Source organism: Equus asinus, chromosome 12 (assembly GCF_041296235.1).
Source record: "Equus asinus isolate D_3611 breed Donkey chromosome 12, EquAss-T2T_v2, whole genome shotgun sequence".
NCBI lineage: Eukaryota > Metazoa > Chordata > Mammalia > Perissodactyla > Equidae > Equus > Equus asinus.
The window spans coordinates 82,071,349-82,085,646 of record NC_091801.1 but is presented as its reverse complement, the minus strand read 5'-3'; the positions used below and the strand labels follow the sequence as shown (position 1 = coordinate 82,085,646).

The window sequence follows — 14,298 nt, the reverse complement described above, 5'->3', positions numbered from 1 at the left end:
TCAGCAGCCTGGGTTCGCAGGTTCAGTTCCCGGGTTCAGACCTACTGCACTCATCAGCCATGCTGTGGTGGCATCCCACATACAAAGTAGAGGAAGATTGGCATGGATGTTATCTCAGGGCTTATCTTCCTCAAGCAAACAAAGAGGAAGATTGGCAACAGATGTTAGCTTGGGGCAAATCTTTCTCACCAAAGGAAAAAAAGGAAGATTGAATCTATTGCACACTAGTATTTTTAGACCTTATTTTATTTTTTTTTTTTGAGGAAGATTAGCCTTGAGCTAACTGCTGCCAATCCTCCTCTTTTTGCTGAGGAATTCTGGCCCTGAGCTAACATCCGTGCCCATCTTCCTCTACTTTATATGTGGGACACCTACCACAGCATGGCTTGCCAAGCAGTGCCATGTCCGCACCTGGGATCTGAACTGGTGAACCCTGGGCTGCCGAAGCAGAACGTGCGAACCTAACCACTGCACCACTGGGCCAGCCCTTAGACCTTATAATTATTTTATTGAGTAAAACTAAATTAGTCTGACTCACTAAGCTCTCTCGTGAGCTCTGCTCTTGTTACCTTCCTACAGATTATATTGTTCTGGGTCACTGCAAATGGCTTCCCCTCCCCTCAGCTTCAGTACTGGAGTCAAGTTAATCATTAAATGAACCCTCATTATCACTGGTGCCCTTTCTTTAAAAGATAGACGGAATGTTTACTCCCTCTCCCTGGTTGGGGACTTCCTAATCATGTCCTATTTGGATGAAGTACCATATGAAGAAAGAAGAACCCACCTCATTCTGACCCCATTGTCTTTCCCTTCCTTTCTCCAAGGGAAAAGAGTAAAATTCAACAATATAAAGGCAAATTGTTAGAGTTAATGAGATAAATCCAGATGACCTATCATTTATTAAACATCACTTCATGCCAGAAATAAATGTGTTAGAACACATGAAAAACGCGCAAAGCACGGGAGTACACACCTGAGCTCAAATCCTCCTGTGGAGTAAGCAGCTCTGTTGTCTTGAGAACTCATAGGAATGAGTACTTAACCTCTCTAGCACTTGTTTTCTCACCTGCAGAAAGGGGCACACTAGGAGGACCTCCCTCATAGCGTTGCTGTGGTTGTAAATGAGACCATGTGTGGAAGTCCTTAGCATAGGTTCTGATTCCTTGTAAGTGCAAAATAATGTAGCTGTTGCTGTGGTGGCGTTATAGCCGCCTTGCGTAAACTCTGCTTCAAAGGGATGCTTGGAGATGGAGTTCTCGACTCTGTAAGTACCCAAGGATTGTGTCATTGGGCCTTGATGATTTGAATCTCTTCTTTAGAAAGTGAATATTTTTTTAAGCCTGCCCTTTTTTTTTTATTATTTATAGTTCTACCCTCTCATCTCTCGTTGTGATTTTCACAAAATCTGCAGGAAACACAATCCTAAGCCACCTGCCTCTTCACAGTTGTCTGTTGTGGTTCTTTCTTCCCTGACTAGAAGAGGATTTTGCATAGGCAATGGATTTTGCATAGGCAATTTTCTTTGTTCCCTTTTCTCAGAGTCTCTCCATTCATTTGCTCATCTTTCACCTGTCCATCTATCCTTTTATCTGTCCACTCATTCTTCTGTCTTGTTCCAAAAACCATTTGAGGCAGCTTACAGAGAAACAGAATACCAAATAAACAGGTGAGAAGATTGGACCAAGATTAGACAGCAAGGGCAGAGATGATCTGGCATGAGCGTTGTGGGCAGTGTGAGAGGCGCGCCTCTGCCCTGTAAGTTATAAAGATTGACAGTAGACATGTGCCAGAGTCTCCAGCAGACACGAGGGAAACGGGATCTGTGGGAGATGCTCTCTGTCCATTAGATAAACAGTGGTTTAGGGGAGGGCCAGCTTCTCCTGCTACTGAGGCTTAGGAGAATATTTTTTGAGTGTTCTATGAAATTAAAGGATATTTCCTCTTTTTTGTGTCAGAGTTCTATGTGTAGTTGATTACATTCTGTAAATGGAAATTTCTCCAAAACTCTCCCCATATGAGTTTGATGGCTAGGGAATTAGGTGGTTCTGCTTATTGACAGGGGTTGGCCAGAAATAGAAAATGACAGCCACAGAAAGGATATTAGTATTTATAAGTTATATTTTTTTTAGTGCTGTACCATTCAGAAAATGCTTTCATATAGTTTATCTCCATTTGAGGAGACAGTGTGGTCTGCTAGCATTAAGAGCTTAGAGAGTGAGATAATGCATGCTGACTGCATTGTCTTCAGGACCACTAAGCTTGTTTTTGTAGACATCTTACTTTTATATAATGTAGTTCGTGTTCTTTAATAAAACGTTTCAGTAGGGAGGAAAGCTTATTCTGAGTTAATTAACATTTAATACAATGCTTTGATGGTAAGGCTATTATAGGGAGGACATAAGCTGGGAAGACTTTGAAGACAGTTTCATTATTTAAATTTCAGTAGGGAATATTTAAGTTTTATCTTACTTCTGCCCCTCTTTTAAATTAACAAAGAAATAAGACAGAAAGAGCAAAAGTTTTTTTCTTTTCTTCCTCTCTGTTTGCAGGTGCCCTCACCACCAATGGCATAAATCCTGACACCAGTGCTGAAATTGGACGTGCTAAGAACTGCCTTAGCCCCGAAGACATAATTGACAAATATAAGGAGGCCATTTCCTATTACAGCAAGGTGATCTGTCTTTGTGAATCCTTTACATAATTATGTTTTAATCAGAATTTCCTATTTTACATTGTGTAATGCTGTAGAATCTCTTAATTACTTGTTTCTGTAAGTATTCATGTATTATTCGCCAATGCATAATTCTGTGTGCCTAAAAATGTTTTTTTCTGATTCAAAATAATGTTTATTCAATTTAATAAGTTTGGAAAAAGGGGGAAAAGAGGCTGTCATAGCCCCACTACTCAGAGATAATCATTGTTACCATTTTAATAGCAATTTTCTGGACTTTTTGGCAAGGTATATTATCTATATCATAAAAAATGATGAGCATTCTGTATTATTTACTGTGTGGAGACCTACATTTTTCATTTGGCAGAGTGTGTTTTTCTACGTTATTAAATCTTCCATGGCATGATTTTAATGACCTGTATAGCACTCCATCTTGTGGATGAACCATTCTTTTTACTTTGGACTTAAAAGAATTTGAATTCCAAATATGCTTCCTGAAATACTGAAAACAGAGAACTGAAATTGCACAGAAGAATGGTGTTAAGTCAGAAAATGAATGTCCCCTCTCTCCCCCCCCCCTTATTTCCTGTGAGTAACAACTGTTAACAATTTGGTATAGATCTTTCATGACCTTTATTCCTGTGAAATATATATACGTATGTATATGTATGTTTCATTTGCAAAAGTGAGATCATATTATGGATGCTACTCTACAGCTTGCCTTGTTCTGTCAGCAGCACAGATGCCCTCCCACTGCAGGCTTGCTTGATCCTTTCAAATAGTGTGGAAAAGTCCTCTAAAACGTGGACGTGGTCATTTATTCATCAACACCTTGTGTGAGAGACTGTCATGAACTAGACACAGGGAGTATGCAGCACCTAGAACAAGATGAAAGGCTGCTCCCACTGGCTCACAGCTTGCCATAATTTACTTAATTATCATCTTGTTGAGGGATACTTAGGTTTTCTTACTTTTTTTTTTTCAAAAACTTTTTATTAAGATTATGATAGATTACAACCTTGTGAAACTTCACTTGTACATTATTGTTAGTCATGTTGTAGGTGCACCACTTCACCCTTTGTGCCCTCCCCCCAGCCCCCTTTTCCCTGGTAACCACCAGTCAGTTCTCTTTGTCTATATGTTTAACTTCCACCTATGAGTAGAGTCATACAGAGTTCGTCTTTCTCTATCTGACTTATTTCACTTAACATAATACCCTCAAGGTCCATCCATGTTGTTATGAATGTGACAATTTTATCCTTTTTCATGGCCAAGTAGTATTCCATTGGATATATATACCATATCTTCTTTATCCAATCATCAGTTGATAGGCGCTTAGGTTGCTCCCATGTCTTGGCTATTGGAAATAATGCTGCAATGAACATTGGGGTGAATGGGACTTTTGGAATTGCTGATTTCAAGTTCTTTGGACAGATACCCGGTAGTGGGATGGCTGGGTCATATGGTATTTCTATTTTTAATTTTTTGAGAAATCTCCATACTGTTTTCCATAGTGGCTGCACCAGTTTGCATTCCCACCAACAGTGTATGAGGGTTCCTTTTTCTCCACAACACCTCCAACATTTGTCACTTTTTGTTTTGGGTATTTTTGCCATTCTAATGGTTGTAAGGTGATATCTTAGTGTAGTTTTGATTTGCATTTCCCTGGTGATTAGTGATGATGAGCATCTTTTCATGTCTCTATTGGCCATCCGTATATCTTCTTTGGAGAAATGTCTGTTCATGTCCCCTGCCCATTTTTTGATCAGGTTGTTTGATTTTTTGGTTGTTGAGCTGTGTGAGTTCTTTATATATTATGGAGATTAACCCTGTGTCGGATAAATAACTTGTAAATATTTTTTCCCAACTAGTGGGTTGTTTTTTTGTTTCAATCCTGTTTTCCCTTGCCTGGAAGAAGCTCTTTAGTCTGATGAAGTCCCATTTGTTTATTCTTTCTATTGTTTCCCTCGTCTGAGGAGTTATGGTGTCCGAAAAGATTCTTTTGAAACTCATGTCAAAGAGTGTACTGCCTATATTTTCTTCTAGAAGACTTATTGTTTCAGGTCTAATCTTTAGGTCTTTGATCCATTTTGAGTTTATTTTTGTGAATGGTGAAAAAGAATGGTCAATTTTCATTCTTTTACTTGTGGCTTTCCAGTTTTCCCAGCACCATTTGTTGAAGAGACTTTCTTTTCTCCATTGTAGGCCCTCAGCTCCTTTGTTGAAGATTAGTTGTCCATAGATGTGTGGTTCTCATTTTTTCTTTTTTAAAGATTTTTTTATTTTTCATTTTTCTCCCCAAAGCTCCCCAGTACATAGTTGTGTATTTTCAGTTGTGGGTCCTTCCAGTTGTGGCATGTGGGACGCCGCCTCAGTGTGGCTTGATGAGTGGTGCCATGTCCGTGCCCAGGATTCGAACCGGTGAAACCCTGGGCTGAAGCGGATCACGTGAATGTAACCACTTGGCCACGGGGCCAGCTCCTCTCACTTTTCCACTGTTAGATGTTTACTGAACATGTTTTTTTTTTTCACAAGGAGACTTTTTTTTTTTATTGAGTTATTGATAGGTTACAATCTTGTGAAATTTCAATTGTACATTAATGTTTGTCAGTCATGTTGTAGGTGCACCACTTCACCCTTTGTGCCCACCCCCCACCCCACCTTTCCCCTGGTATCCACTAAACTGTTCTTGGTCCATAGTTTTAAATTCCTCATATGAGTGGAGTCATACACAGATTATCTTTCTCTCGCTGGCTTATTTCACTTAACATAATTCTCTCAAGGTCCATCCATGTTATTGCAAATGGAATGATTTTGTTCTGTTTTGCAGCTGAGTACTATTCCATTGTATATATGTACCACATCTTCTTTATCCATTCATCTGTTGATGGGCACTTAGGTTGCTTCCACGTCTTGGCTATTGTAAAGAGTGCTGCAATAAACATTGGGGTGCACAGGACTTTTGGGATTGCTGACTTCAGGCTCTTTGGATAAATACCCAGTAGTGGGATGGCTGGATGGTATGGTAGTTCTATTTTTAGTTTTTTGAGGAATCTCCATACTGTTTTCCATAGTGGCTGCACCAGCTTGCATTCCCACCAGCAGTGTATGAGGGTTCCTTTTTCTCCGCAACCTCTCCAACATTTGTTGCTATTAGTTTTAGATATTTTTGTCATTCTAACGGGTGTAAGGTGATATCTTAGTGTAGTTTTGATTTGCATTTCCCTGATGATCAGCGATGATGAGCATCTTTTCATGTGCCTATTGGCCATCCGTATGTCTTCTTTGGAGAAATGTCTGTTCATGTCTCCAGCCCAGTTTTTGATTGGGTTGTTTGATGTTTTGTGGTTGAGTTGCGAGAGTTCTTTATATATTAAGGATATTAAGCCTTTGTCAGATATATGACTTGCAAATATTTTTTCCCAGTTAGTGGGTTGTTTTTTTCTTTCAATCCTGTTTTCGTTTGCCTTGAAGAAGCTCTTTAATCTGATGAAGTCCCATTTGTTTATTCTTTCTATTGTTTCCCTTCTCTGAGAAGGCATGGTGTCTGAAAAGATCCTTTTAATACTGATGTCAAAGAGTGTACTGCCTACGTTTTCTTCCAGAAGCCTTATGGTTTCACGTCTCACCTTAAGGTCTTTAATCCATTTTGAGTTTATTTTGGTGAATGGTGAAAAGGAATGGTCAATTTTCATTCTTTTACATGTGGCTTTCCAGTTTTCCCAGCACCATTTGTTGAAAAGACTTTCTTTTCTCCATTGTATGCCCTCAGCTCCTTTGTCAAAGATAAGCTGTCCATAGATGTGTGGTTTTATTTCTGGGCTTTCAATTCTGTTCCGTTGATCTGTGCACCTGTTTTTGTACCAGTACCATGCTGTTTTGATTACTGTAGCTTTGTAGTATGTTTTGAAGTCAGGGATTGTGATGCCTCCCATTTTGTTCTTTTTTCTCAGGATTGCTTTAGAAATTCGGGGTCTTTTGTTGCCCCATATGAATTTTAGGATTCTTTGTTATAATTCTGTAAAGAATGTCATTGGGATTCTGATTGGGATGGCGTTGAATCTATAGATTGCTTTAGGTAGAATGGACGTTTTAACTATGTTTATTCTTCCAATCCATGTACATGGAATGTCTTTCCATCTCCTTATGTCGTCATCCAATTCTCTCAGAAAGGCCTTGTAATTTTCATTATATAGGTCCTTCACTTCCTTAGTTAAATTTACCCCAAGGTATTTTATTCTTTTTGTTGTGATTGTGAATGGTATTGTATTCTTGAGTTCTTTTTCTGTTGGTTCATTACTGGAGTATAGAAATGCTACTGATTTATGCAAATTGATTTTATACCCTGCAACTTTGCTGTAGTTGTTGATTACTTCTAACAGTTTTCCAGTGGATTCTTTGGGGTTTTCTATATATAAGATCATGTCGTCTGCAAACAGCGAGAGTTTCACTTCTTCCCTCCCAATTTGGATTCCTTTTATTCCTTTTTCTTGCCTGATTGCTCTGGCCAGGACCTCCAGTACTATGTTAAATAAGAGTGGTGATAGAGGGCATCCTTGTCTCGTTCCTGTTTTCAGGGGGATGGCGTTCAGTTTTTGCCCATTGAGTATGATGTTGGCTATGGGTTTGTCGTATATGGCCTTTATTATGTTGAGGTAGTTTCCTTCTATGCCCATTTTGTTCAGAGTTTTTATCATAAATGGCTGTTGGATCTTGTCAAATGCCTTCTCTGCATCTATTGAGATGATCATGTGGTTTTTATTCCTCTTTACTGAACATTTTTGTACATGTATTCTTGTGTTCTTGTATGAATATTCCTTTAGGTAAGATTTCTGGAAATTTAATCACTGGATATGACATTTACATTTGTCATAGGTTACTTTCAAGTTACTCTCCAAATTCCTTCTCCAATAGGGAATGAAAGATGTAGAATAATTTATTTAACCAATTGTCTATTACTGAATATTATTTCATTTCACTTTTTCTTCCCAGTCTTGTAAACAGTACTGTGATAGACATCCTGATAGGTAAATCTTTCGGGACTGATTTTTTTTTAAGGGAACAATTCCTAGAAATGGATTTGAGTCAGAGTGTACATGTGTTTTTTAGAGTTTACGTGCCATATTGTCCTCCAAAAAGGTCCTTGATGGTTTTTTCTCTCACTAACGAACACTAGCTATTATATCTTTTAAAAATATTTGCCAATATGATGGGAAAAAGTAATTTTTTGTTATTTTAGTTTGCATTTGTTTACCAGAGAGGTATTGAACGTTTGTCGCTGTTGGCCATTTGTATTTCTTTTATGAATTATCCATTGGGTTCATTTGCACAAGGTTAAGTTAGGCTGCTTTTCTTGCTGCTTTATGATAGCACTTTGTATTTTATGAATATTAGCTTCCTGTCCATCATTGACATAGATTGCAAGTCTTTTTCTTAATGTTCCTTAAGTTTTGTTCATGAGCTTTTTCTTCTTGGTTGTGGTAAAAAAATGTTTTTAATATCGTAAATCTTTTCTTTAAGGGTTTTACCTTTGATAGTATGCTTAGAAATACCTTCTTACAATAGAATAAATTCTTTCCCTCAGTTTTTTAATCTCTAAAATGGGGATGATAATAGTACCTATCTCATAGGGGAGTAGTGAGGATAAGCTGAGTTAATGTATGCAAAGTATTGTATTTGCTGTCATAGTTATTTTTTAATATTTACACCATTATCTATAATTTATCTTGTGTACATTATGACATGAGAATATAATTTATCTTTTTCTGGGTGATCATCTAATTGCCCCCCACAATTTAATTCATACTGATTCTCTCTGATTTGAAATCCCAGCTATACTGAATGCTTGCAGATACCAGAGTCTGATTCAGAGCCTTTGGTTCCTTCTGCTCATCTGTTTTTTCTTACTCCAGCACCGTGATTTTATTTATTTATTTTTTGAGGAAGATTAGCCCTGTGCTAACATCCGCCACCAATTCTCCTCTTTTTGCTGAGGAAGACTGGCCCTGAGCTAACATCCATGCCCATCTTCCTCTCCTTTATATGTGGGACGCCTACCACAGCATGGCTTGCCAAGCGGTGCCATGTCCGCACCTGGGATCCGAACCGGCAAACCCCGGGCCGCTGAAGCAGAACGTGCGCACTTAACCGTTTTGCCACCGGGCCGGCCCCAGCACCATGATATTTTATGTGTTGTAGTTTATTTAATATCTAGTAGTGAGGCTTTTATTTTTTTCATTCTTTCCTACCATCTCAAATTTTTGTGGCTAGTTCTATGACTTTATTATTCCTGAAGAATTCTAAAATATATTGTTCAAGTTAAAAAAAAATCATATTGGAGTTTTCTTGGGGCTTGCAATGTTTTGAATTATTTTTGGGAGAACTTACATCTTTACAAAATTGCTTTCCTCTATAGAATATGGTAATGTCTCTACATTTACACATCTAATTTTAAGTCCTTCAAAACAGTGTTGTAGTTTCTTCATATGGAACATGAACATTGTTTGTCAGTTTATTTCTAGTTATTGTATATGTTTTTGTTAATTTGTGAATGAGATTTTTTTTGGCCATTATTTTAAATGCTTAAAGCTGATATGTAGAAAGGCAGATTGATTTTTTAAAATTCATCTTATAGCTGGCCATTTAAAAATTGTAAGTATTAAGTATTTTTTCCAGAGCCCTTTCTTTCCTATTTTTAAAAAATTGCTTCCAAGATTATCAAAATAATCCTAGCTGAGTTCTGGAGATGGGGAGACAGGGGGGAGAGGCGTCAGTGCTGGCTCCTATCAGTACCCCTAGCTGTTTAGTGGCTGCCCTGGACTAGATAAGCAGGAAGAGCCCAGGGTGGGCCAGGGAAGGCTCTGAAGGAGCACAGAAACCACGTCCTGTTGCCTTTACGGTAAAGCCCTGTGGGCCTGACAGGCAGATGCCACTTGACCGGCCAAGTCTGATGGAAGGTTAGTGACTGCTGAGTGCATTGTGTCAACAAGAATTGAGATTTCATCTTGGTGGGAAAGGCCTGTCTGCCGTGGGCACAGCAGGGAAGCTGGTACCTGTTTTCCAGTCTTGGGGCTGGAAAGAGCAGACTCTGGAGTCAGACACAGCTGAGTTTGAATCCCTCCTCTGTTGTTTACTGGCCGTCTTTAGTCAAGTTACATGACCTCTTTGAGCTCCAGTTTTCTTGTCTCTCCAAATGAGGAAAGTAAGGCCTGCTGCCTAGAGTTTTAATCAGGATAAATACTTTATATATATATATAATGCCAGGAACAGTGACAGGCTCATTAGTATTGCACAATAAAACATTGGTTATCATCCCTTCTTAGTTCAGTATTCAACAAGACCTCTTGGGGGAAAACTGTTTCCTAATATGTATGTGATGCAAGTAGAAAAAGAAAATCAGTGTCTTGCCTTTCTCTGGCTGTATTTTTATGCCTTTACGTCATTTACCTCTTTTCTCCTCTCCTTTCCTCTTTCGTCTTCTCCACCAAAAGAGCCTGAGACTTTCCCATGCTACCCAGCACACTAGATTAAAATTGCTTTTAAGGTTGGCCCATCGCCGTGAAATGACAGTGATATAAAAAATAGTTGTACACTTCCCAGATGTGATTGTATTTAATTTGTGCACATGCGTGCACAGGCACACACACACACACACCCCCAGGGTACCTCCCATTTTCTGAGGGAGAAGTAGCACCTTTTGGTTTTCATTCACTGAGAGTCATAGCTAAGTCTCTTAAGCAGACTCTTGCCTGGCTTCGTGCACGATTTTTTATTGATTTCTGATTTGTGGCAAGGAAATTCTCTTCTATTATAAGAGGTGAAATGGAGACAGACATTCTATTGAGATATGATGTTATCATATTTTGAGTTGGAAGAAACCTTAAGAGAGCATGTCATTATACATTTTTATAAGTGAGAAACTGAAGCCCAGAGAGGTTAAGTGATTTGATCAAAGTCACACAGTGGCATAATTTGGACAAGAGCCTAGGTCTTCTGTCTTCTTGTACACACAGATAAAAAGATAGCTGGGTAGGGAGGGCAGAGGACTTTCCTCACTTGAGTTCTGGTGCCTTGGCAGAGTTCTCAGTGCTCACCTGCCTTTAGCTTATGTCCATGTGGCCTTTCCAGCGAAGGTCATTCTGTCCTGATAGACTGGGTTTCTAATCAGCAGGAAGTTCTAGACGTACTCATGTTTCCCAGAGCTTTTCTGCTGACCTGCTGACACTTTGTAAATGAGTCCTAACAAATTATTGGCTGGAAAATCCTTATTGTTATAGTTGCCCTCGAGTTCCATATGTGTGGGGTGCTGTCTAAGGCTGTAGAAGGCTAGGTCTGAACAAAGATAGGGTGACAGTCCCTGGTGCTGAACCTGCCCTCATGCCATGGTGTTCCCACCTTAGTTTTGGAGTCAGACAGACCTGAGTTCAAATTCCGCCTTCATCAATTACTAGCTTTGTGACCTTGGGCAAGAAACTTTACTTTTTTAGTTCTCATTTTCTTTATCTGTATATAAGGTTAGAATTTATTTTAGGGTTTTTGTTTTAGAATTGTGTGAGATAATTGCCTCATCTATTCCTAAAATATTGATTGCATGCTCTATGCTGGGACCTTGGTAGATGATTACTAGGGACTCAGCAGTGGAAACCAGGGCTCAGCCTGCTTCACAGAGCTTGTGTTCCAGGATAATGCCGGGAAGAGACTACGTGTGCAGTGGAGTTTTAGTAAATGTCCACTCTTTTCCTAATCTTCGTTGGTTGTGTATATCTTCCTACTAATATATGAACAATTTTTTATGATTGCAGTAAATCTGTTGTAATTTAAAATGTGTGAATGTAACCAAAAATAGGTGAAAAAACTGAATTGACTTCTATTCTCACTTCAGTGGAATTTGTTTTGAGTTTTGAAGAAGTCGTTTCATTCCAATAGAATTAGGTCCCCATGTCTTTTTCCGTCATGTTAAATGGTGTATAAAGTGGGTAGATTTCTGACTTCAGTGTTGGTAGTTAGGTAAGCCCAGCTTCTTCTTGTGATTGTCTTTGATGACTTGTATGTGATGTATCACAAACTATGTGCATATTACACATTAGAAAGGAGGAAACCTTGGAGGCTTGACTTTTCTCGCACAGTAATTTCCTTTTCTACCTTATAAATAATTTTAGTAGGAAACATGAGCAATTATATCATTGCTTCTTGATAATTGGCAAATGGCTAGACTGCATTTTCACTAGCGGTTACGCCTGCCAGGCCTCTCTGGGGGTCTCAGTAAACACTTGCTGATGGAATGGGTTGAATCGCACACTATTTTTAATGCCTCAGTCAGAGTATTAGTGAGGGGTCTCCCCAGCCTGGGGCTCTCTTTAGGCACTAGTATACATGGAGTTAACCTCTGTAAACCTTTCCTTCAACTGCAAGAAGCTCTTTAAGATACAGCAATTGAAAATCACGCCAGCTTGGGACAATTAGGAAAAAAGAAAAAGAAAAAGGATTTGGAGTAGAAAAGAAGAAAGGCAGAAGGACAGCTAGCATGGAGGCTTTCACAGTGGAGCCTGGGGAGAGAGGGGTACATTGGTGGGAGGGAGGCCCGGGTACTGGAGCCCCACTCCTCTGTCTGCTCCGGGGTCCCAGCCACACAGTGTTGAGAGTGGCTGAGGGCGGCTCCCCTGCCTCGAAGTTACCTTGGGGAGAACCTTGAGAGCTGGAGGTGAGGTGTGAGAAATCCTCACCCAGTATTGTTATTGAGTAGTGAAATGTGGTTCACAATGCCTTTTCTATTTCATATGTCTTCGTTTGTCCTTCATCTCAGGATCTGAGAAGCAGGAACCGTAACTGAGAGAAAATCAGAAAGACATTGAACATGAAGGAGAGGACAGATACAGTGATACAGGGAGCTGGAATTTTAAAAATCATTATATTGAGGTCATATTGGCTTGTAACAGTGTATAAATTTCAAGTGTGCATTATTATATTTCAGTTTACGTATAGACTTTGTTCGCTACCAGTAGTCTAGTTTTTACCCCATACGGTACATCTGCCCTCAGAGAGCTAGAATTTTTGCAACAGAGTAAAATGAAGTTATAACTAGTGCTTTAGAGCTGCAGGTGTGAGAGATTCTAAAAATGTTTTAGAGGACAAGAGGCGATCAGTGAAAACGAATAGCAAAGTATCCACTGATATTTTGCCATGTTGTAAAATATCTAGCTCTTGTGTTTGTATTATTTGAGTGAATGCAGACATACTTATGGGGCATTCGTAGGTTCACTCAGTCTCACCGCCCTCCTTTGCACTGATAAGGGACAGACTTTCTCGAGCAGATTCTCCCCGCTCAGGCCCCGGTGCTTGGGGAGGCACAGCTGCAGGTCACTGAGTCCCGGTGGTACAGCCTCATGCTATGACAGAAACATCTGCACTCTTCTTTTCTGACTGAGGGTCCTCCTTTATACCCTACAGTATAAGAATGCTGGAGTGATCGAGTTAGAAGCCTGTGTCAAAGCCGTACGTGTCCTCGCCATTCAGAAGCGGAGCATGGAAGCTTCAGAATTTCTCCAGAATGCAGTTTATATTAATCTTCGCCAGGTGGGTGTGTGTCCTCAGAGCATGGCACGGTACAAACTCTGGACCCAGAACTTGATATCCTAATTAATGTGGTTATTTGTTTTGCTTCTTTAAACCGGGGTATTTCACTTTGAAAATTCAAAAAATTGCTATCCTTTCAATTTTTTTTTTTTCTGATTGGAGAAACACCTTTGCCTCTTACCAGCTTTGTGACCTTGAACAAGCTTTAGGCCTCTCTCCTTACTTTTGTCACTTGTGATGTGATTGTCATTTGTAACCCTGTCCAGATTGTTAGGTTTATAAAACATAAAGTCTGTGAAAATACTTCGTATAGTTTCTTTTGTACAGTCGGCATTCCACAAATACTACTTAAATCTGAATCTGGCTGTGTTTTTAGTTAAACAAAACCATTAGAAGATTTAGTTGTGGGTTGCTAATGCAAAATCCAAAAGTTGATAGTCTGGACAGATTTTAGACATTTAGCCAGTCTAGCTTGGGTTTTTATGCATAGGGCAACCAAGACTCAAAAGTTTAGCAGTTTGTGCTGGTGGGAATGCAAACTGGTGCAGCCACTATGGAAAACAGTATGGAGATTCCTCAAAAAACTAAAAATAGAACTACCATACCATCCAGCCATCCCACTACTGGGTATTTATCCAAAGAGCCTGAAGTCAGCAATCCCAAAAGTCCTGTGCACCCCAATGTTTATTGCAGCACTCTTTACAATAGCCAAGACGTGGAAGCAACCTAAGTGCCCATCAACAGATGAATGGATAAAGAAGATGTGGTACATATATACAATGGAATAGTACTCAGCTGCAAAACAGAACAAAATCATTCCATTTGCAATAACATGGATGGACCTTGAGAGAATTATGTTAAGTGAAATAAGCCAGCGAGAGAAAGATAATCTGTGTATGACTCCACTCATATGAGGAATTTAAAACTATGGACCAAGAACAGTTTAGTGGATACCAGAGGAAAGGTGGGGTGGGGGGTGGGCACAAAGGGTGAAGTGGTGCACCTACAACATGACTGACAAACATTAATGTACAATTGAAATTTCACAAGATTGT

General features: G+C 39.4%; 1 protein-coding gene across 13 annotated transcripts in view; it reads left to right on the top strand.

Moving 5' to 3' along the window:
- Positions 1 to 14,298, top strand: part of TRAPPC9 (trafficking protein particle complex subunit 9) — a 623,416-nt gene that overhangs the window by 44,386 nt on the left and 564,732 nt on the right. For all 13 annotated transcript variants that reach the window (XM_044781131.2, XM_044781133.2, XM_070481660.1 and 10 more), the window contains 2 exons: positions 2,550 to 2,671; positions 13,118 to 13,243. In XM_044781131.2, coding sequence (XP_044637066.1) covers positions 2,550 to 2,671; positions 13,118 to 13,243 — 248 coding nt within the window. The remainder of the gene's footprint in view (positions 1 to 2,549; positions 2,672 to 13,117; positions 13,244 to 14,298) is intronic.